Genomic DNA, 15,530 nt, shown 5'->3' on the forward strand with positions numbered 1-15,530 from the left:
AAGCACTTCCGTGCGAACCGACTGAAACAGCGCAACAGCTGTCAAAAGGATGAATGTAACCAGAAAAGCACCACGTGCTTTTCTGTTCCCAAACATCCAAATGGAGTGTCTTTGAGATGAGCGAACCCGGACAATCGAACCGAACTTCACCGGGTTCGGCCGAACTCGTTTTGGCCGAACCCGGCAAAAAAATTTCCGGTACGCGACGTCAGGAGATAGTCACTGTCCAGGGTGCTGAAAGAGCTAAACTGTTTCAGCACCATGGACAGTGACTACCGATCCCAATAAACATGAACCTGTAAAAAAAAACGAAGTTCTGACTTACCGATAACTCCCGGCTTCTTCCTCCAGTCTGACCTCCCGGGATGACAATTCAGTCCAAGTGACAGCTGCAGCCAATCACAGGCCAAGCACAGGCTGCAGCGGTCACATGGACTGCCGCGTCATCCAGGGAGGTGGGGCCCGATGTCAAGAGAGGCGCGTCACCAAGGACGCGTCACCAAGGCAACGGCCGGGAAGTTCTCGGTAAGTACGAACTTTTTCTTTTTTTTGAACAGGTTTCTCGATATTGTGTTCGGCATTCACTGTCGAGGGTGCTGAAAGAGTTACTGCCGATCAGTTAGCTCTTTCAGCACCTTGGACAGTGACGGGCGTCGACTAGCCTCATCTCTATGATGGCGGCTGCGCATCATACACGGATGACACACGCAGCTGTCAAATGGTTTTTGCGCGCGCAAAACGCAGCGTTGTTTGCGCACGCAAAAACGCAACGTTCGTCGGAATCTGCCCTTAAAGTAAGAAAAAAATCCTTCCCCCTATTTATCCGCAAAGGCAATGTAAAACAAAAAGAAATAGACAATTGGTATCGCCGTGTCCGTAAAGTCTGAACTGTTACAATATACCTTTATTTAACTTGCGTAGTGAACGCCGTAAAAATGTAATCAAGGGAAACGCCAGAATCGCTGTTTTTTTGGTCACCTTGTCTCTCACAAAAAATGGAATAAAAAGTGCTCAAAAAGTCATATGGACGCCAAAATACGAATAATAAAAACTAGGGCTCCACCTGCAAAAAAAAAAACAAGCACTGACGCAACTCCATCAACTGGAAAATAAAAAAGTTATGAGTGGCAAAATATGGCCACACAAAACATCTTTTTTCAAATAAAATATTTTTATTTTGAAAAAGTAGTAAAACATAAAAATAATTATAATTTGGTATCGCCATAATCGTGAAGGGCGTAAACCATTAAACTCAACAAACAATGAGGAAATTGCCGTTTTGTTTCCATTCCACCCAACAAAATAATTTTTCTAAATTATTCCAAAAGTTTCCCAGTACATTAAATGGTGCCATGAATATCTACAACTCGTCCCGCAAAAATCAGCCCTCATACCGCCATGGCAATGGAAAAACCAAAAAGTTTTGGCTCTTGGAAGTCGAGGAAGGAAAAACTAAAATGGAAACATGAAAAGTGGCCAGGTCATTACAGGGTTATACCCTGTCTCGTCACAAAATAATGACTGATAATATTATTTTAGGGCTTTGGTCGTTATTGTTACAATAGGCGAAGAATTTCCCATGTGACAAAAGAAACTATTCAATAAGCTACAAATCATAAGAATCTTTGTATTGCGGGTCAGTGTGAGAGCGTGGAGTGCCACAGCCGCTTCAAACAGCTGGGTCGGACCACCACCGATCAGATATTGATGGCCTATCCTGAGAATGGGCCATCAGTTTTATCTCGCTACACATGCCCTTTAAATAATATATGATTCCATTTATTTTATGTCGCTAGCCTGCTCCTTATTATTTGGTCCTGCCTGACCAGCCTCTGCAATGTTTGCGGGGTCTGGCTTCTCTAACACCCAGCAATCAGCTCGCTGTTATCACTAGGGTAAGTCGCGTCTGGCTATACATTTCTCCTGCAGGGGAAATGTAGAATAACATGCCAGCCATTTAAATAAATGGGCAAATGAAAAATATGGACAGGTCGGGTTTGCCAATACTGAAGCCCACTCTTAGGGTATGTGCACACACACTAATTACGTCCGTAATTGACGGACGTATTTCGGCCGCAAGTACCGGACCGAACACAGTGCAGGGAGCCGGGCTCCTAGCATCATAGTTATGTACGATGCTAGGAGTCCCTGCCTCGCTGCCGGACAACTGTCCCGTACTGTAATCATGTTTACAGTACGGGACAGTAGTTCCACGGAGAGGCAGGGACTCCTAGCATCGTACATAAGTATGATGCTAGGAGCCCGGCTCCCTGCAGTGTGTTCGGTCCGGTACTTGCGGCCGAAATACGTTCCGTCTTTAAGGACGTAACATGGTCGTGTGAATCCAGCCTTACAGACGCATGTCCGGCTTCTCTAGGTCCTGACATCAGCTGTTATTGTAGGGGGAAGCCGCATCCATCTAGGCATACATTTCACCTGGTCATTTGGGTGGCAGCCAGACAGCCAGTGCTGTCAGGGGGATCTGGTGGTGACTTCTCCCCTCTTCTGAAATAAATATGCCTGCTGATCTGAGTGTACATGTTTTTGAGGGAATTGGGGGGAGCAGCTGCCATTCGGTGGGGGATTATATAGTCAATGGCCAAACATGTAGCCGCCTAGGAAAAGATGAACGGAGCTGAAGTCTAGCAATATGCCACCAATGTCAGTGATGGGGCACAGCGCAGTGTAAAGTATATCACCTAATAATAGGACGGCAACTTGCAGTACTTGGTGGCTCCTTTCTACAGGCTACTTGCACAACACATTAAACTTTAGATAACATAATAGGAAATGACTCAGCGGTAAAGGCTATGGACACCTTTGAAATAGTTTTTTTTAAATATATATAAAAATGTCTATCAGTGCGTTTGGTGCAACTTTATAAATACATTTTATTAAAAATATTTTTAACTTTTTAAGATACAGCTGCTTTATATCCTGTATATAGAGCAGCTGTATCTAGCGCTGAAACCTGTTTCCATCAGATCAGCGGCACTGACGGGTTCGAGCTGTGACCAATCACGTCTAAGGCGGGATTCACACGACCGGGTCCCGCCCGAGCCCAAGTATCGGCCGGTAAAATTTTTTTTGCATCCGTTCCAGGCCGGGCAGATCTGGACAGTGACATCAGCGGCAACTCCTGAAGGGGAATGCCCATGTGTTCGGGGATTCCGCTTCAGGAGTTTCCCCTGATGTCACTGCCCAGATATGGACAGAGACATCAAGCGCTCTGTCCAGGAGCGGAATCCCCGAACACACGGGGATTCCGCTCCTTCAGGGAGCTAAAATGGAGCTAGCACATAGCAGAGCGGGGAGATACCTCCCTGCTCTGCTATAGTGGCGTCGCTACAGTAGTAGCAGCCGCAGCTGCAGCTGCTAGCGGCGCCGTGGAAGGTGTCGCCGGGCCAGGGAGCTTTTAAAACAAGCAGGGAAAGGGAGCCAGCGCAGCGCTCCCTTCCACCTGCTGTACACCCCGGCCCTGCCACACAGTGTACAGCCATTCGTCCGAATGGCATCATCTCCTCCTCCTCACATGCACTCTGCGCTGTGAGGAGGAGGAGATAGAGCGCAAGCGCCGGAAAACCCGGCCATCACTCGGGACACATTCCGGTGATGGCCGTGTATTACCCGGCCCCATAGACTTCTATGGGAGCCGGGCGGCCGGGTACCCGGCCGAAAATAGAGCATGTCCTATTTTTTGACGGCCGGTTTTCCCGGCCGTCAAAAAATCGGTCGTGTGAATAGCCCCATTAGGGGTCTATTATTCCTAATGCAGCCGGGTGCCGGCCGATTTATGAACGGCCGGCACCCGGCCGGGAAACCCTGCCGTGTGAATGAGGCCTAAGTCCATAACTTAGATGTGAACGATAACAGGTGGATCCTGCGTGTTTCGACCCGCTGACCTGACGGATTCAGGTCTCAGCGCTAAACACGGCTGCTCTATATACAGGATACAAAGCAGCTGTATCTTAAAAAGTCAAAATAATTTTTAATAAAATGTATTTAGAAAGTTGCACCAAACACACTGATAGACATTTTTATATAAAAGAAAAAAAATTATTTCAAAGGAGTACATAGCCTTTATAGAGGTCCTGCCACCTCTGCTGACATGACTGTTTTAGAAAATAATTGTATTCCCTATGAAATAACAATTCTGGGGCAACTTTTCTAAGATCTCTACATTGCACAATTCTTTTGTTATTCCTCCTAGAAATGTATGAATAAATTGACAACTGGGTGTTACCATTCCCCTTGTCAATGGGGCGTATCCCTACAGTCTCACTCTGTCAGCACTGATTGGACAGTGTCAGTCTGTGTAAAGACACGCCCCCAACGGATAACACCCAGTTGTCAATTCATTTATAAATTTCTAGGAGTAATAGCAGAGGAACAGCACAGCGTAAAGAAAAGATGCTACAGAATGGTTATTTCATGGGTAATACAATTTTTTACTAAAACAGACAAGTCAGGAAAGGTGACAGGCCCTATTCAAAGGGGTTGCCCAGGATTAGAAAAACATGGCCACGCTCTTCAAAAACTGCACCACGCCTGTCCACAGGTTGTGTGTGGTATTGCAGCGCAGCCCCATTTAGTTTAGTTGAGCTGTTCTGCAATACCGAACCCATGTACAGGTGTGGCGCTGTATCTTGAAGAAAGCAGCCATGTTTTTCTAACCTTGGACAACTAGCCATACACATTAAGACCCCATGCACATGAACATGCCCGTAATCACGGATGCGGCAGGCCTCTAACGGCCACGGACAGCCACCCGCCGTGGTCCCATAAAAAGTAGCGAGCACAGTCGGAAAAAGCAAAAAATAGGACATGTCCTATCTTTTGTGGAGCCTTTCTACGGTACCTACACCTAAATAAACGGGAATAAATAAATGGGTCCGTAATTACGGACAAAATCTATGGTCGTGTGCATGGGGCCTTAGCCGAGCATGAATGTTTTTTTTCAATGGAGAGGGAGGAATAGGCCACTGATATAACATGCCTGATCCTTCTTTCCCCTGACATCTGTCCAGAGACCCCCGTTATACATCAGCCGGCATCCAATGTGTACGGCAGGCTTTATTTATATCTAAGTAATATAAGTAAAAAATAACATCAACTGACTGATATTTTTTTCTATTGGTACCCTGGTTAATGAAACTGTTCAGTTATTATCCTCTTTTGAACACTAGAGGGAGCTTTTCTCCATCGCAATACAACGACGCAGCACTACTGCAGTATAAATGGCGCGGCCTCGTCCGCCCGTCTCAAATTATGTCTTTAATCACTGATTCGTTGTTATGCTTTACTTAGTTTATTACTATTATAGATTAAAAAAAGGTGGAAAATGTGATAATTCTCAACATGTAGTTCAATGACTGAGATTGCAGCTGCTAAAACAGCAATGACCTAATATGATATTTTCACTAGAAGCTGCAGGAGTGATCCAGTAATAAGGTGCCGGGCTGGCTGTCTTCCCTGCACATGTGTCAGTGGCATTGAGGTTCTCTTTACATTCTCAGTTTTTAGTTTCCATCATAAATTCTGTAAGTTTGGAAAAAAAACAACTTTTTGATAATGTTTGCTATGTCTATTGTACCATAATCTTACGATTATTGTGGATTATTTGCCAAAAATTCAATATGACGGATCAAAATGTTAAGATTAGCGTGGTCAATCCATAGGTTCTGCCATAAATGCCTGATGGGTGCAGGTCCCTTACCTATCCAGAGAACAGGGGTCCTGTGATCCCCGTCCGCCGATTTAACGTCAACAGCTGCTTTTACCATTGAAATCAGTGTGGAGCTGGTTCTCTCCATTGAAGTTTATGGGAGTTAAGGAAAGAGCAGATCAAGCAGAGGAAACCTATACAAGCACAGTGGCATTTTAGGTAAGGGCACCTATAAAAGGCCCATAAAGGGTTAAAAGAAGACATATAGACTTGTGGTTCAAAGGTTACCACTGAAATGTCAGAAATAGGTAGAACCCCCCGGATAAGTGTTGGACTCATAATATCCCACATAGATGCCAACCACAGATGCCCCATAACATTCTACCAGCCACAGAAGTCTACACCACCATAGAGGCCACCATCAGTGCCGGCCGTGGCTGCCACTTATGGGTCACTCTGGCTGTCACTATGGAGGTGTGGTCAGTATGAAGGGCGGGGCTTTGTGATGTCTCCCTAAAAGCTAATTTGTGAAGAGGGTAACTATGATTTATAGATGATTCAAGTTACTTATTACCCAAAGCAAACCAGCGGAAATAATGAAGAATGGACATCACAGTTCTATGGGGCTTGTTTTGTTTTTTAATTTTCTTCCCTAATATTACTACTACTACTACTTCTCTAATTCTACTACTACTACTACTACTTTTTAATCAATACTAATTATATGTGTAAGAAAATGTAGAGACTGTGAAGATAACCATAAACATGTCTTCCCAGCTCCTGTACGTCTCCACATAAAGCAATGGTCACTTCCGGGATTGCGCTCTTACGTCTTACGCGCTTGACAGCAGTCATGTGACCTGACAGGCCCCTCCCCCGGAGAAGCTCTGAGCTCTAGTGCTGAGCTGGTGCGTCTGCCTGTGTAGCCGGTAGCTCTCGGTGTGAGGGGACAAAGCAGCAATGGCGGGGCGGGTAAGTGACAGCAGCCGGCGTCCTGGTGACATCCTTCATACAGCAGCGGGGGCTGCTCCTCTGTTCCCGGGTGTTGATGGTTATTACGTAGACACCGTCCATGTACCTGTGTGGTAGTCTCCATGTAACTGAATGGACGCCACAAGCTCTGCCAGTTCCTGCTTGTCACACTGGTGGCATCATTGTCGCTGGCCGCAGTGATGTCAGTGTCTGCCTGGAGCTGTTTAGAGTGTGTGTGTGTGTGTGTGTGTGTGTGTGTACACACATCCTATATTTTAATGCCTTATAGTTGTCTACAGGTATACACATAACTTGTACATAGCATTTATACACATAACTAGTACACCGCATATATACACATACATACTATATAGTATACAACCATACATAATATATACACATACATACTATATAGTATACAACCATACATAATATATACAGTATATATACACATAACTAGTACACATAATATACACATACATACTATATAGTATACAACCATACATAATATATACAGTATATATACACATAACTAGTACACATAATATACACATACATACTATATAGTATACAACCATACATAATATATACACATACATACTATATAGTATACAACCATACATTATATATACACATAACTAGTACACATAATATACACATACATACTATATAGTATACAACCATACATAATATATACAGTATATATACACATAACTAGTACACATAATATACACATACATACTATATAGTATACAACCATACATAATATATACACATACATACTATATAGTATACAACCATACATAATATATACAGTATATATACACATAACTAGTACACATAATATACACATACATACTATATAGTATACAACCATACATAATATATACACATACATACTATATAGTATACAACCATACATAATATATACAGTATATATACACATAACTAGTACACATAATATACACATACATACTATATAGTATACAACCATACATAATATATACACATACATACTATATAGTATACAACCATACATTATATATACACATAACTAGTACACATAATATACACATACATACTATATAGTATACAACCATACATAATATATACAGTATATACACATAACTAGTACACATAATATACACATACATACTATATAGTATACAACCATACATAATATATACACATACATACTATATAGTATACAACCATACATAATATATACACATACATACTATATAGTATACAACCATACATAATATATACAGTATATATACACATAACTAGTACACATAATATACACATACATACTATATAGTATACAACCATACATAATATATACACATACATACTATATAGTATACAACCATACATAATATATACAGTATATATACACATAACTAGTACACATAATATACACATACATACTATATAGTATACAACCATACATAATATATACACATACATACTATATAGTATACAACCATACATAATATATACAGTATATATACACATAACTAGTACACATAATATACACATACATACTATATAGTATACAACCATACATAATATATACACATACATACTATATAGTATACAACCATACATTATATATACACATAACTAGTACACATAATATACACATACATACTATATAGTATACAACCATACATAATATATACAGTATATACACATAACTAGTACACATAATATACACATACATACTATATAGTATACAACCATACATAATATATACACATACATACTATATAGTATACAACCATACATAATATATACACATACATACTATATAGTATACAACCATACATAATATATACAGTATATATACACATAACTAGTACACATAATATACACATACATACTATATAGTATACAACCATACATAATATATACAGTATATACACATAACTGATACACCGCATATATACACATACATACTATATAGTATACAACCATACATAATACATACAGTATATACACATAACTAGTACACAGAATATACACATACATACTATATAGTATACGACATACATAATATGCAGTATATACACATAACTAGTACACAGAATATACACATACATACTATATAGTATACAACCATACATAATATGCAGTATATACACATAACTAGTACACAGAATATACACATACATACTATATAGTATACAACCATACATAATACATACACGGCATATATACACATAACTAGTACACCGCATATATACACATACATACTATATAGTATACAACCATACATAATACATACAGTATATACACATAACTGATACACCGCATATATACACATACATACTATATAGTATACAACCATACATAATATATACAGTATATATACACATAACTAGTACACATAATATACACATACATACTATATAGTATACAACCATACATAATATATACACATACATACTATATAGTATACAACCATACATTATATATACACATAACTAGTACACATAATATACACATACATACTATATAGTATACAACCATACATAATATATACAGTATATATACACATAACTAGTACACATAATATACACATACATACTATATAGTATACAACCATACATAATATATACACATACATACTATATAGTATACAACCATACATAATATATACACATACATACTATATAGTATACAACCATACATAATATATACAGTATATATACACATAACTAGTACACATAATATACACATACATACTATATAGTATACAACCATACATAATATATACAGTATATACACATAACTGATACACCGCATATATACACATACATACTATATAGTATACAACCATACATAATACATACAGTATATACACATAACTAGTACACAGAATATACACATACATACTATATAGTATACGACATACATAATATGCAGTATATACACATAACTAGTACACAGAATATACACATACATACTATATAGTATACAACCATACATAATATGCAGTATATACACATAACTAGTACACAGAATATACACATACATACTATATAGTATACAACCATACATAATATGCAGTATATACACATAACTAGTACACAGAATATACACATACATACTATATAGTATACAACCATACATAATATGCAGTATATACACATAACTAGTACACAGAATATACACATACATACTATATAGTATACAACCATACATAATACATACACGGCATATATACACATAACTAGTACACCGCATATATACACATACATACTATATAGTATACAACCGTACATAATAAATATATATTTATATACCGAATCATTTTAATTTGCATTCACACGGGGGGGGGGGGGGTGTAATATCATATTATCGGCTTGTATTCCTTTACTTATTGACTTTGTATTAGTCGGGGGAGGGGTAGTGCTGTATACGGTTAGCAGCTATCTATAGATGTGATGTCTGTATACTGCACATTCTCCTGCAGTCCTGTTTATCTGTCTCCGGCGATGCCCAGGTTCTGCAGTGTGTCAGTGATTTGCAGGGCACAGACTATGATTTACATTCCGTTCACCTCCTGTAATTTGTTGCTGTGTCGCTGGTTTTCCTGTGTGATTTGTCGGCGTCTCAATCAGATCCTTTTATGTTTTTCCTTTCCCTGGCTGAGGGATGGAAACACAGACCAGAGACTTCTCACTGCTGTGGGTTGTGTTACCGCCCTCCGCCCTGGTCACTGCTGGCGATGGCATTGCAGACGTGCCCGCCGTGGATGTGCCTACTACATTGTTATGTATTGCTTGCCGTTTCTCCAGGTTGTGTCAGTCGCAGTATAAACGTCAATAGTCGTGGGCTGGAAATGGATTGAAAGCCATAAATGATAATCCCACTGTGTGTTGCGTTCATTACTGTGCAGTACAGAGAGATGCATTCTGGGTAAGAAATTTAAAGGGGTTTTCCATAACTCGGGTACATTTCCAAAAATTCATCTACTGTGTCCTGCACATAACAATAAAAACCTTTCACATGCACTTTTTGGAAAATGACCGCTCCCTGCTGCCTGTCCTCGGTTAAGAACGCCTGGGATGTCACGTGATCATGGTAGCCAATCATGACTTGGCAGCGGGCCTATGGATGCATGTCACAGTTCCGTTCCATGGTGGGCTGCCATGCTTACGTGACATGACTATGGATGAAATGTCACTCGGTGGCGGAGAAGCGTCGTCCTTGGTGGTGGAGTATATTTGAAGTATTTTTATCTTACTACGCGGCACAGTGAGGATATATTCACACACGGCAGATGTCACCGAAATTGCTGCGATTGTCCCATTCATTGCAGAAATCCATGAATAACCCCATGGATGGGATGGAATTTCTGCAACAAATCTGCTGCGTGTGAATATACCCCGAATCTGTTTTCCGAAATCAAGACAACCCCTTTCCATTTCTGGGTATATGGCCGTCATAGAGGGGGTCCCTGGCTTGTGACACCCCTCTTTTAACCAGAGCGAGTGCTACTAACTTTGGCGGACCCGGCACATATGAGTGGCCGCCATATAATATTACACTTGGGTGGTATACCTTCTACTCCAAATGTGTGACCATGATAGGTCTCCAAGTCGCACAAATGGGAGCGTGTCGGGGTGTTGAGGGGTACACTGCTAATTCTAAATTATACAGATGTTGTTTACATACACTATAGTGGAAATTCTCCATAGACGTGTATTCTACAGATGTAGCAGACTTTGAGCCAGCATTACTTACCTCAGAGCTGTCATTCCAGAAATGTAGTTTTGGCAAAACGTTGTAAAGTAGTTAATGGGAACATGATAACACTTCAGTCACCCTGGATGAGCAGGCTGTTCTCCGGCACTGGGGCCTTCTCTGCTGCCCGCGGTACATTTGCATGTGCACTACTATGTGGGAATGGTCTATTAAGGGGTGGGGATTATAAGAGGGGCAAATGGGGCAATTGCCGCTGGGCCTTCGAACGTTGCCTATTTCTACACTGATATTTAGCTGAATTTTATGCCAGAATTTTTCTCAGTGGGGGTCCAGTATTATGCAAATGAGGCGTAATCATTGCGTAATAAACTTTCTGATGCACTTTGTTTCCGTTCCTCACCATTTTCAATATCTCTGTTTGCAGTCAGTTGCATATTTTTTATTTTGGTTTTAACATTTAACCTGGGTTCACATTGTGGTTTTTTTTTTTATAATGAACTCCCTTTGAGAGACATGGAAGTTTATCTACCAAAACATAAAAACACAATAAAAATGCACCATGTGAACGGCACACCTTCTTCTGCTTGCAGAACTGATGGGTTTGTTACAATGTATCAGGCATTTTCTGCATTGTACAGTAGGTTGTGAAGCGTTAGGACTACTTTCTCTTGCAGGTTAGTTTTCATTGTGTCCAGACGCAGCCCTCCGCCTGCCGAGCTATATCTATATATATATATATATATATATACTGCTGATGAAGCCGCTCATGCCCTGCTCTTGTTATGGCAGCACTGTCCTGCCCATTCAGATACACATTGCAGGTTACTACATGCCCTATCTATACCAATGTGCCACCACCTCCTGCGCCAGTACACTGAGTGACTTCACTGCATCTCCACGAGGGCATAGAGAGCTGGTGGTGTCACCTGCCGGATCCGGCATCAGTTGCTAAGCAACAAGGCCAAACATATTGTGGCTACTACTTTTAATAGCCCTTCTAAACAATTTTCCCTTTTGACCTCTGTAGGGGACTGGTGGCGATAACATAAGCAGACTCTTCAAAAAGAGGGGAAATTCAGGAACCTTCTGTCCACTTACACCTGGGCCTTCACACTGACTTGCATTCACTGACAGCAAGCAGCAATCTTGAGAATGGTGCGGAATTAAACTTTTCACTGTACAATGAGTTCTACACACAAGACGTACAACCTTTTTAAGAAAATGTCTTCTTGTAGTGAGATTTTCTAATTTTACCTATGACAGCTGCAGTCCACGGTGCACTGTGTTGCTTCTGGACAGCAGCTGTAGGTCAATAATTAAAACAACAAAATCTCACTACAAAAAAGCCTCAATGGGGTTGTATGATTTTATGCGGGTAAAGCTTGTTGTATAATGAATCAATTATTCCACGCTATTTTCAAGATCACTGCTTTCCATCAGTGAATGCAAACAGTCAGAGGGTGTTTCACCCACACAGCTGCTTTTCGTTACAGTGTAACAGTACAGAAATGCTATTATTAGATTTTCAGACTCGTGCTGCTGTTGTGTTTGGCTCACGTGGGATTGCCAGGAAACTCCAGAGAAGCCATCTCCTGCAAACAACCTCTTTTCGAATAGATGCCTGATTGGATGTCGTCACAGCGATGCAGGAGGAGAGATGAGGGTTCCTCCTTTCTGTACCTTTACTCAAAATTAGCATATTAGGCGCCAAACAGAGTGGGAGGCTGTAACGGGACACTGGGGGCAATAACAAAAAAATTTGACAGCACGAGGAATAAGGGGAGGCATGTGCTTTTAAAAAAAAAAAAAACAACAACAAACAAGAAACGGTGGCCGGTCCTCTGTAGGATGATATGTTGTGAATACATCCAGACTCTCAAATGATGTTCATACGTGAACGTTTTGTCCACTCTGGACAATTCCATTCTTTTAGGAGGGTCCTCCAATATTAAGTTGATCACAGGGTTTATCTCTGCTAGGACCCCCAGTGATCAGCTGTAATCTGTGAAGGAACCCAGCAAGAAGTGTTCAATTCCCCTGCAGCACCACCACAGGGGAGATGAAGCATTACATGCTTCCCATTGAAATCAACGCGCTGTCTGTGTATTGCATGGACATGCCGGGTCCTCCAAAATGAGAGACTCTCTTTATAACTTCTCTGGCTATTAGAAGGGGTCCAGACCAGGCTGCCGCCTCTATTAAGGCAAATTTAGTATTTGAGAAAGGGTCTTGTAAACCTGACCTCCTCTTTTATACAATATTATTGACATTTTAGAATATTAAGGACTCATGAAACCTAATGTCTGTGCTTTTTGATGTGATAACTGACAGAAAATCCAGAAAAACCCTTGCCCCCATGATCTCTGCTTTTATCTCGTCTCACAAATCTCTAGTTCTATAACCCCTAGAAATATTTCTATGCATGTATGTAAATGATGTTATCGGCTCGTTTTCTATTAGGCTGGGTTCACACGACCATGTTACGTCCGTAATGTACGGAACGTATTTCGGCCGGTAGACCCGGACCGAACACAGTGCAGGGAGCCGGGCTCCTAGCATCATAGTGATGTACGACGCTAGGAGTCCCTGCCTCTGCGTGGAACTACTGTCCCATACTGAAAACATGATTACAGTACGGGACTGCTGTCCTGCAGCGAGGCAGGGACTCCTAGCATCGTACATAACTATGATGCTAGGAGCCCGGCTCCCTGCACTGTGTTCGGTCCGGGTCTACCGGCCGAAATACGTTCCGTACATTACGGACGTAACATGGTGGTGTGAACCCAGCCTTACAAGCTGCAGACTTAATAGCCCTTTAAAGACCTTGTCTGCTTTGACTAATCCCTTTTTTCATAACACATCGTCAGGAGACCCTACTAATTACAGGATATATTGCTGCTGGGACCCTCAGTGATCGCCCAAAATCTGTGCTGGAACCTAGAAGCAAGTGTATGATTCTCCTGTAGCACCACCACAGGAGAAATCAAGCATTACACAGTTGTGTCATTATAATAAATGGGCTGTCTGTGTATTGCAAGGACATTCTGGGTCCTCCATAACAGGAGACTCTTTTTTTAGCTGCTCTCCACTCTGGCTAATACTTGAGGGTCCTGAATAGAGGACCCTTTTCCCCAATTAATTAAATGGGTTTTCTAAACTAGACAACACTTTAAGTAGTATGGTGCCCCCTTGGAGCCACTTTAGTGCCATCCAGGGTGATCTCTGATGATGCCCACTTGCGGTCTTACTCGCCGTACGTGGTCTACGTGCTGCGCTGCTTTCCTGCACCCTGTATTTTTAATGCCCGTAGCTGAGGTGTAGTCTCCCACATTCTCATCACAGCATCTTTCTGCTCCTTTTACATTCCCTCCCTACCTCTGCCGCCGTGTGAAGTCTTTTTACATTGTGTCTGGATAAATATTCATCATTGGCATGTAAAAGGATGATATGTGTGACGGCAGGAATCATTATGGTATAGATCCATCAAGAGGAGCGCCGCGTGGTGCTGATGTGGGCACAGACCTTCCCTGGTAGGGTGGGAATCTGCAGTGATTTCCAGATTTAGCATAAGGCACCGATTCCTCATTAAAACCTCCTGATGTGACGGAGAAGCGCTGTGTGACCTGGATTCTGTGCTGCTGCAGGATCTACGGGGGAGGGAGTTTGGGTTTTGTCCTGATAGTCGCTGAATTATTTCTGTTTCAGCACGAAGAACATTCTGGGTTTGGAAGCAGTTTGCATTATTTATCTCCTGACATCTCTGTAAAATCTCAAGCCAGAGACTTGCGTGTAAACCTTAAAGGGGTGTTCCATTTTCGTAAAATAAATTTCTTTGTATTCTGAAAGGTTATATAATATGTGATAGAATAACAAAAAAGGCAATCGCGTGTACAATCCCTCCGCGATCCAGCGTCGATGCTTCCTTGGTTCCCCGCCGGTGTTTGATTATGTGGTAGCAGCGATGACACGCCATATCGTAACGTGACTGTGATGGCATCATGGCATTCTTACACTAGGAGTGACCGCATAACGGTCCACATGCCCTGATTTAGGCCCCATGCATACGACTGTAAAAAAAAATCGTAATTGCGGACCGTAATAGGGTTCGCAATTACGGACCCGCCCGGTTCTATTGGCCGCGGACACCTTTCCGTATCGCTACGGATAGGTGTCCGTG

At 41.3% G+C, this 15,530-nt stretch overlaps 1 protein-coding gene across 1 annotated transcript in view; it reads left to right on the forward strand.

Annotated features, from left to right (window-relative positions):
- The first annotated feature begins 6,520 nt into the window (after positions 1–6,520).
- The window catches only part of NSF (N-ethylmaleimide sensitive factor, vesicle fusing ATPase), a 53,557-nt gene continuing 44,547 nt past the window's right edge, over positions 6,521–15,530 (forward strand). Inside the window, exon 1 of the mRNA XM_075846538.1 lies at positions 6,521–6,637. Coding sequence (XP_075702653.1) covers positions 6,626–6,637 — 12 coding nt within the window. The 5' untranslated portion in view covers positions 6,521–6,625. The remainder of the gene's footprint in view (positions 6,638–15,530) is intronic.

This window comes from Rhinoderma darwinii, chromosome 13 (genome assembly GCF_050947455.1).
Source record: "Rhinoderma darwinii isolate aRhiDar2 chromosome 13, aRhiDar2.hap1, whole genome shotgun sequence".
In the NCBI taxonomy this organism is placed as follows: Eukaryota; Metazoa; Chordata; class Amphibia; order Anura; family Rhinodermatidae; genus Rhinoderma; species Rhinoderma darwinii.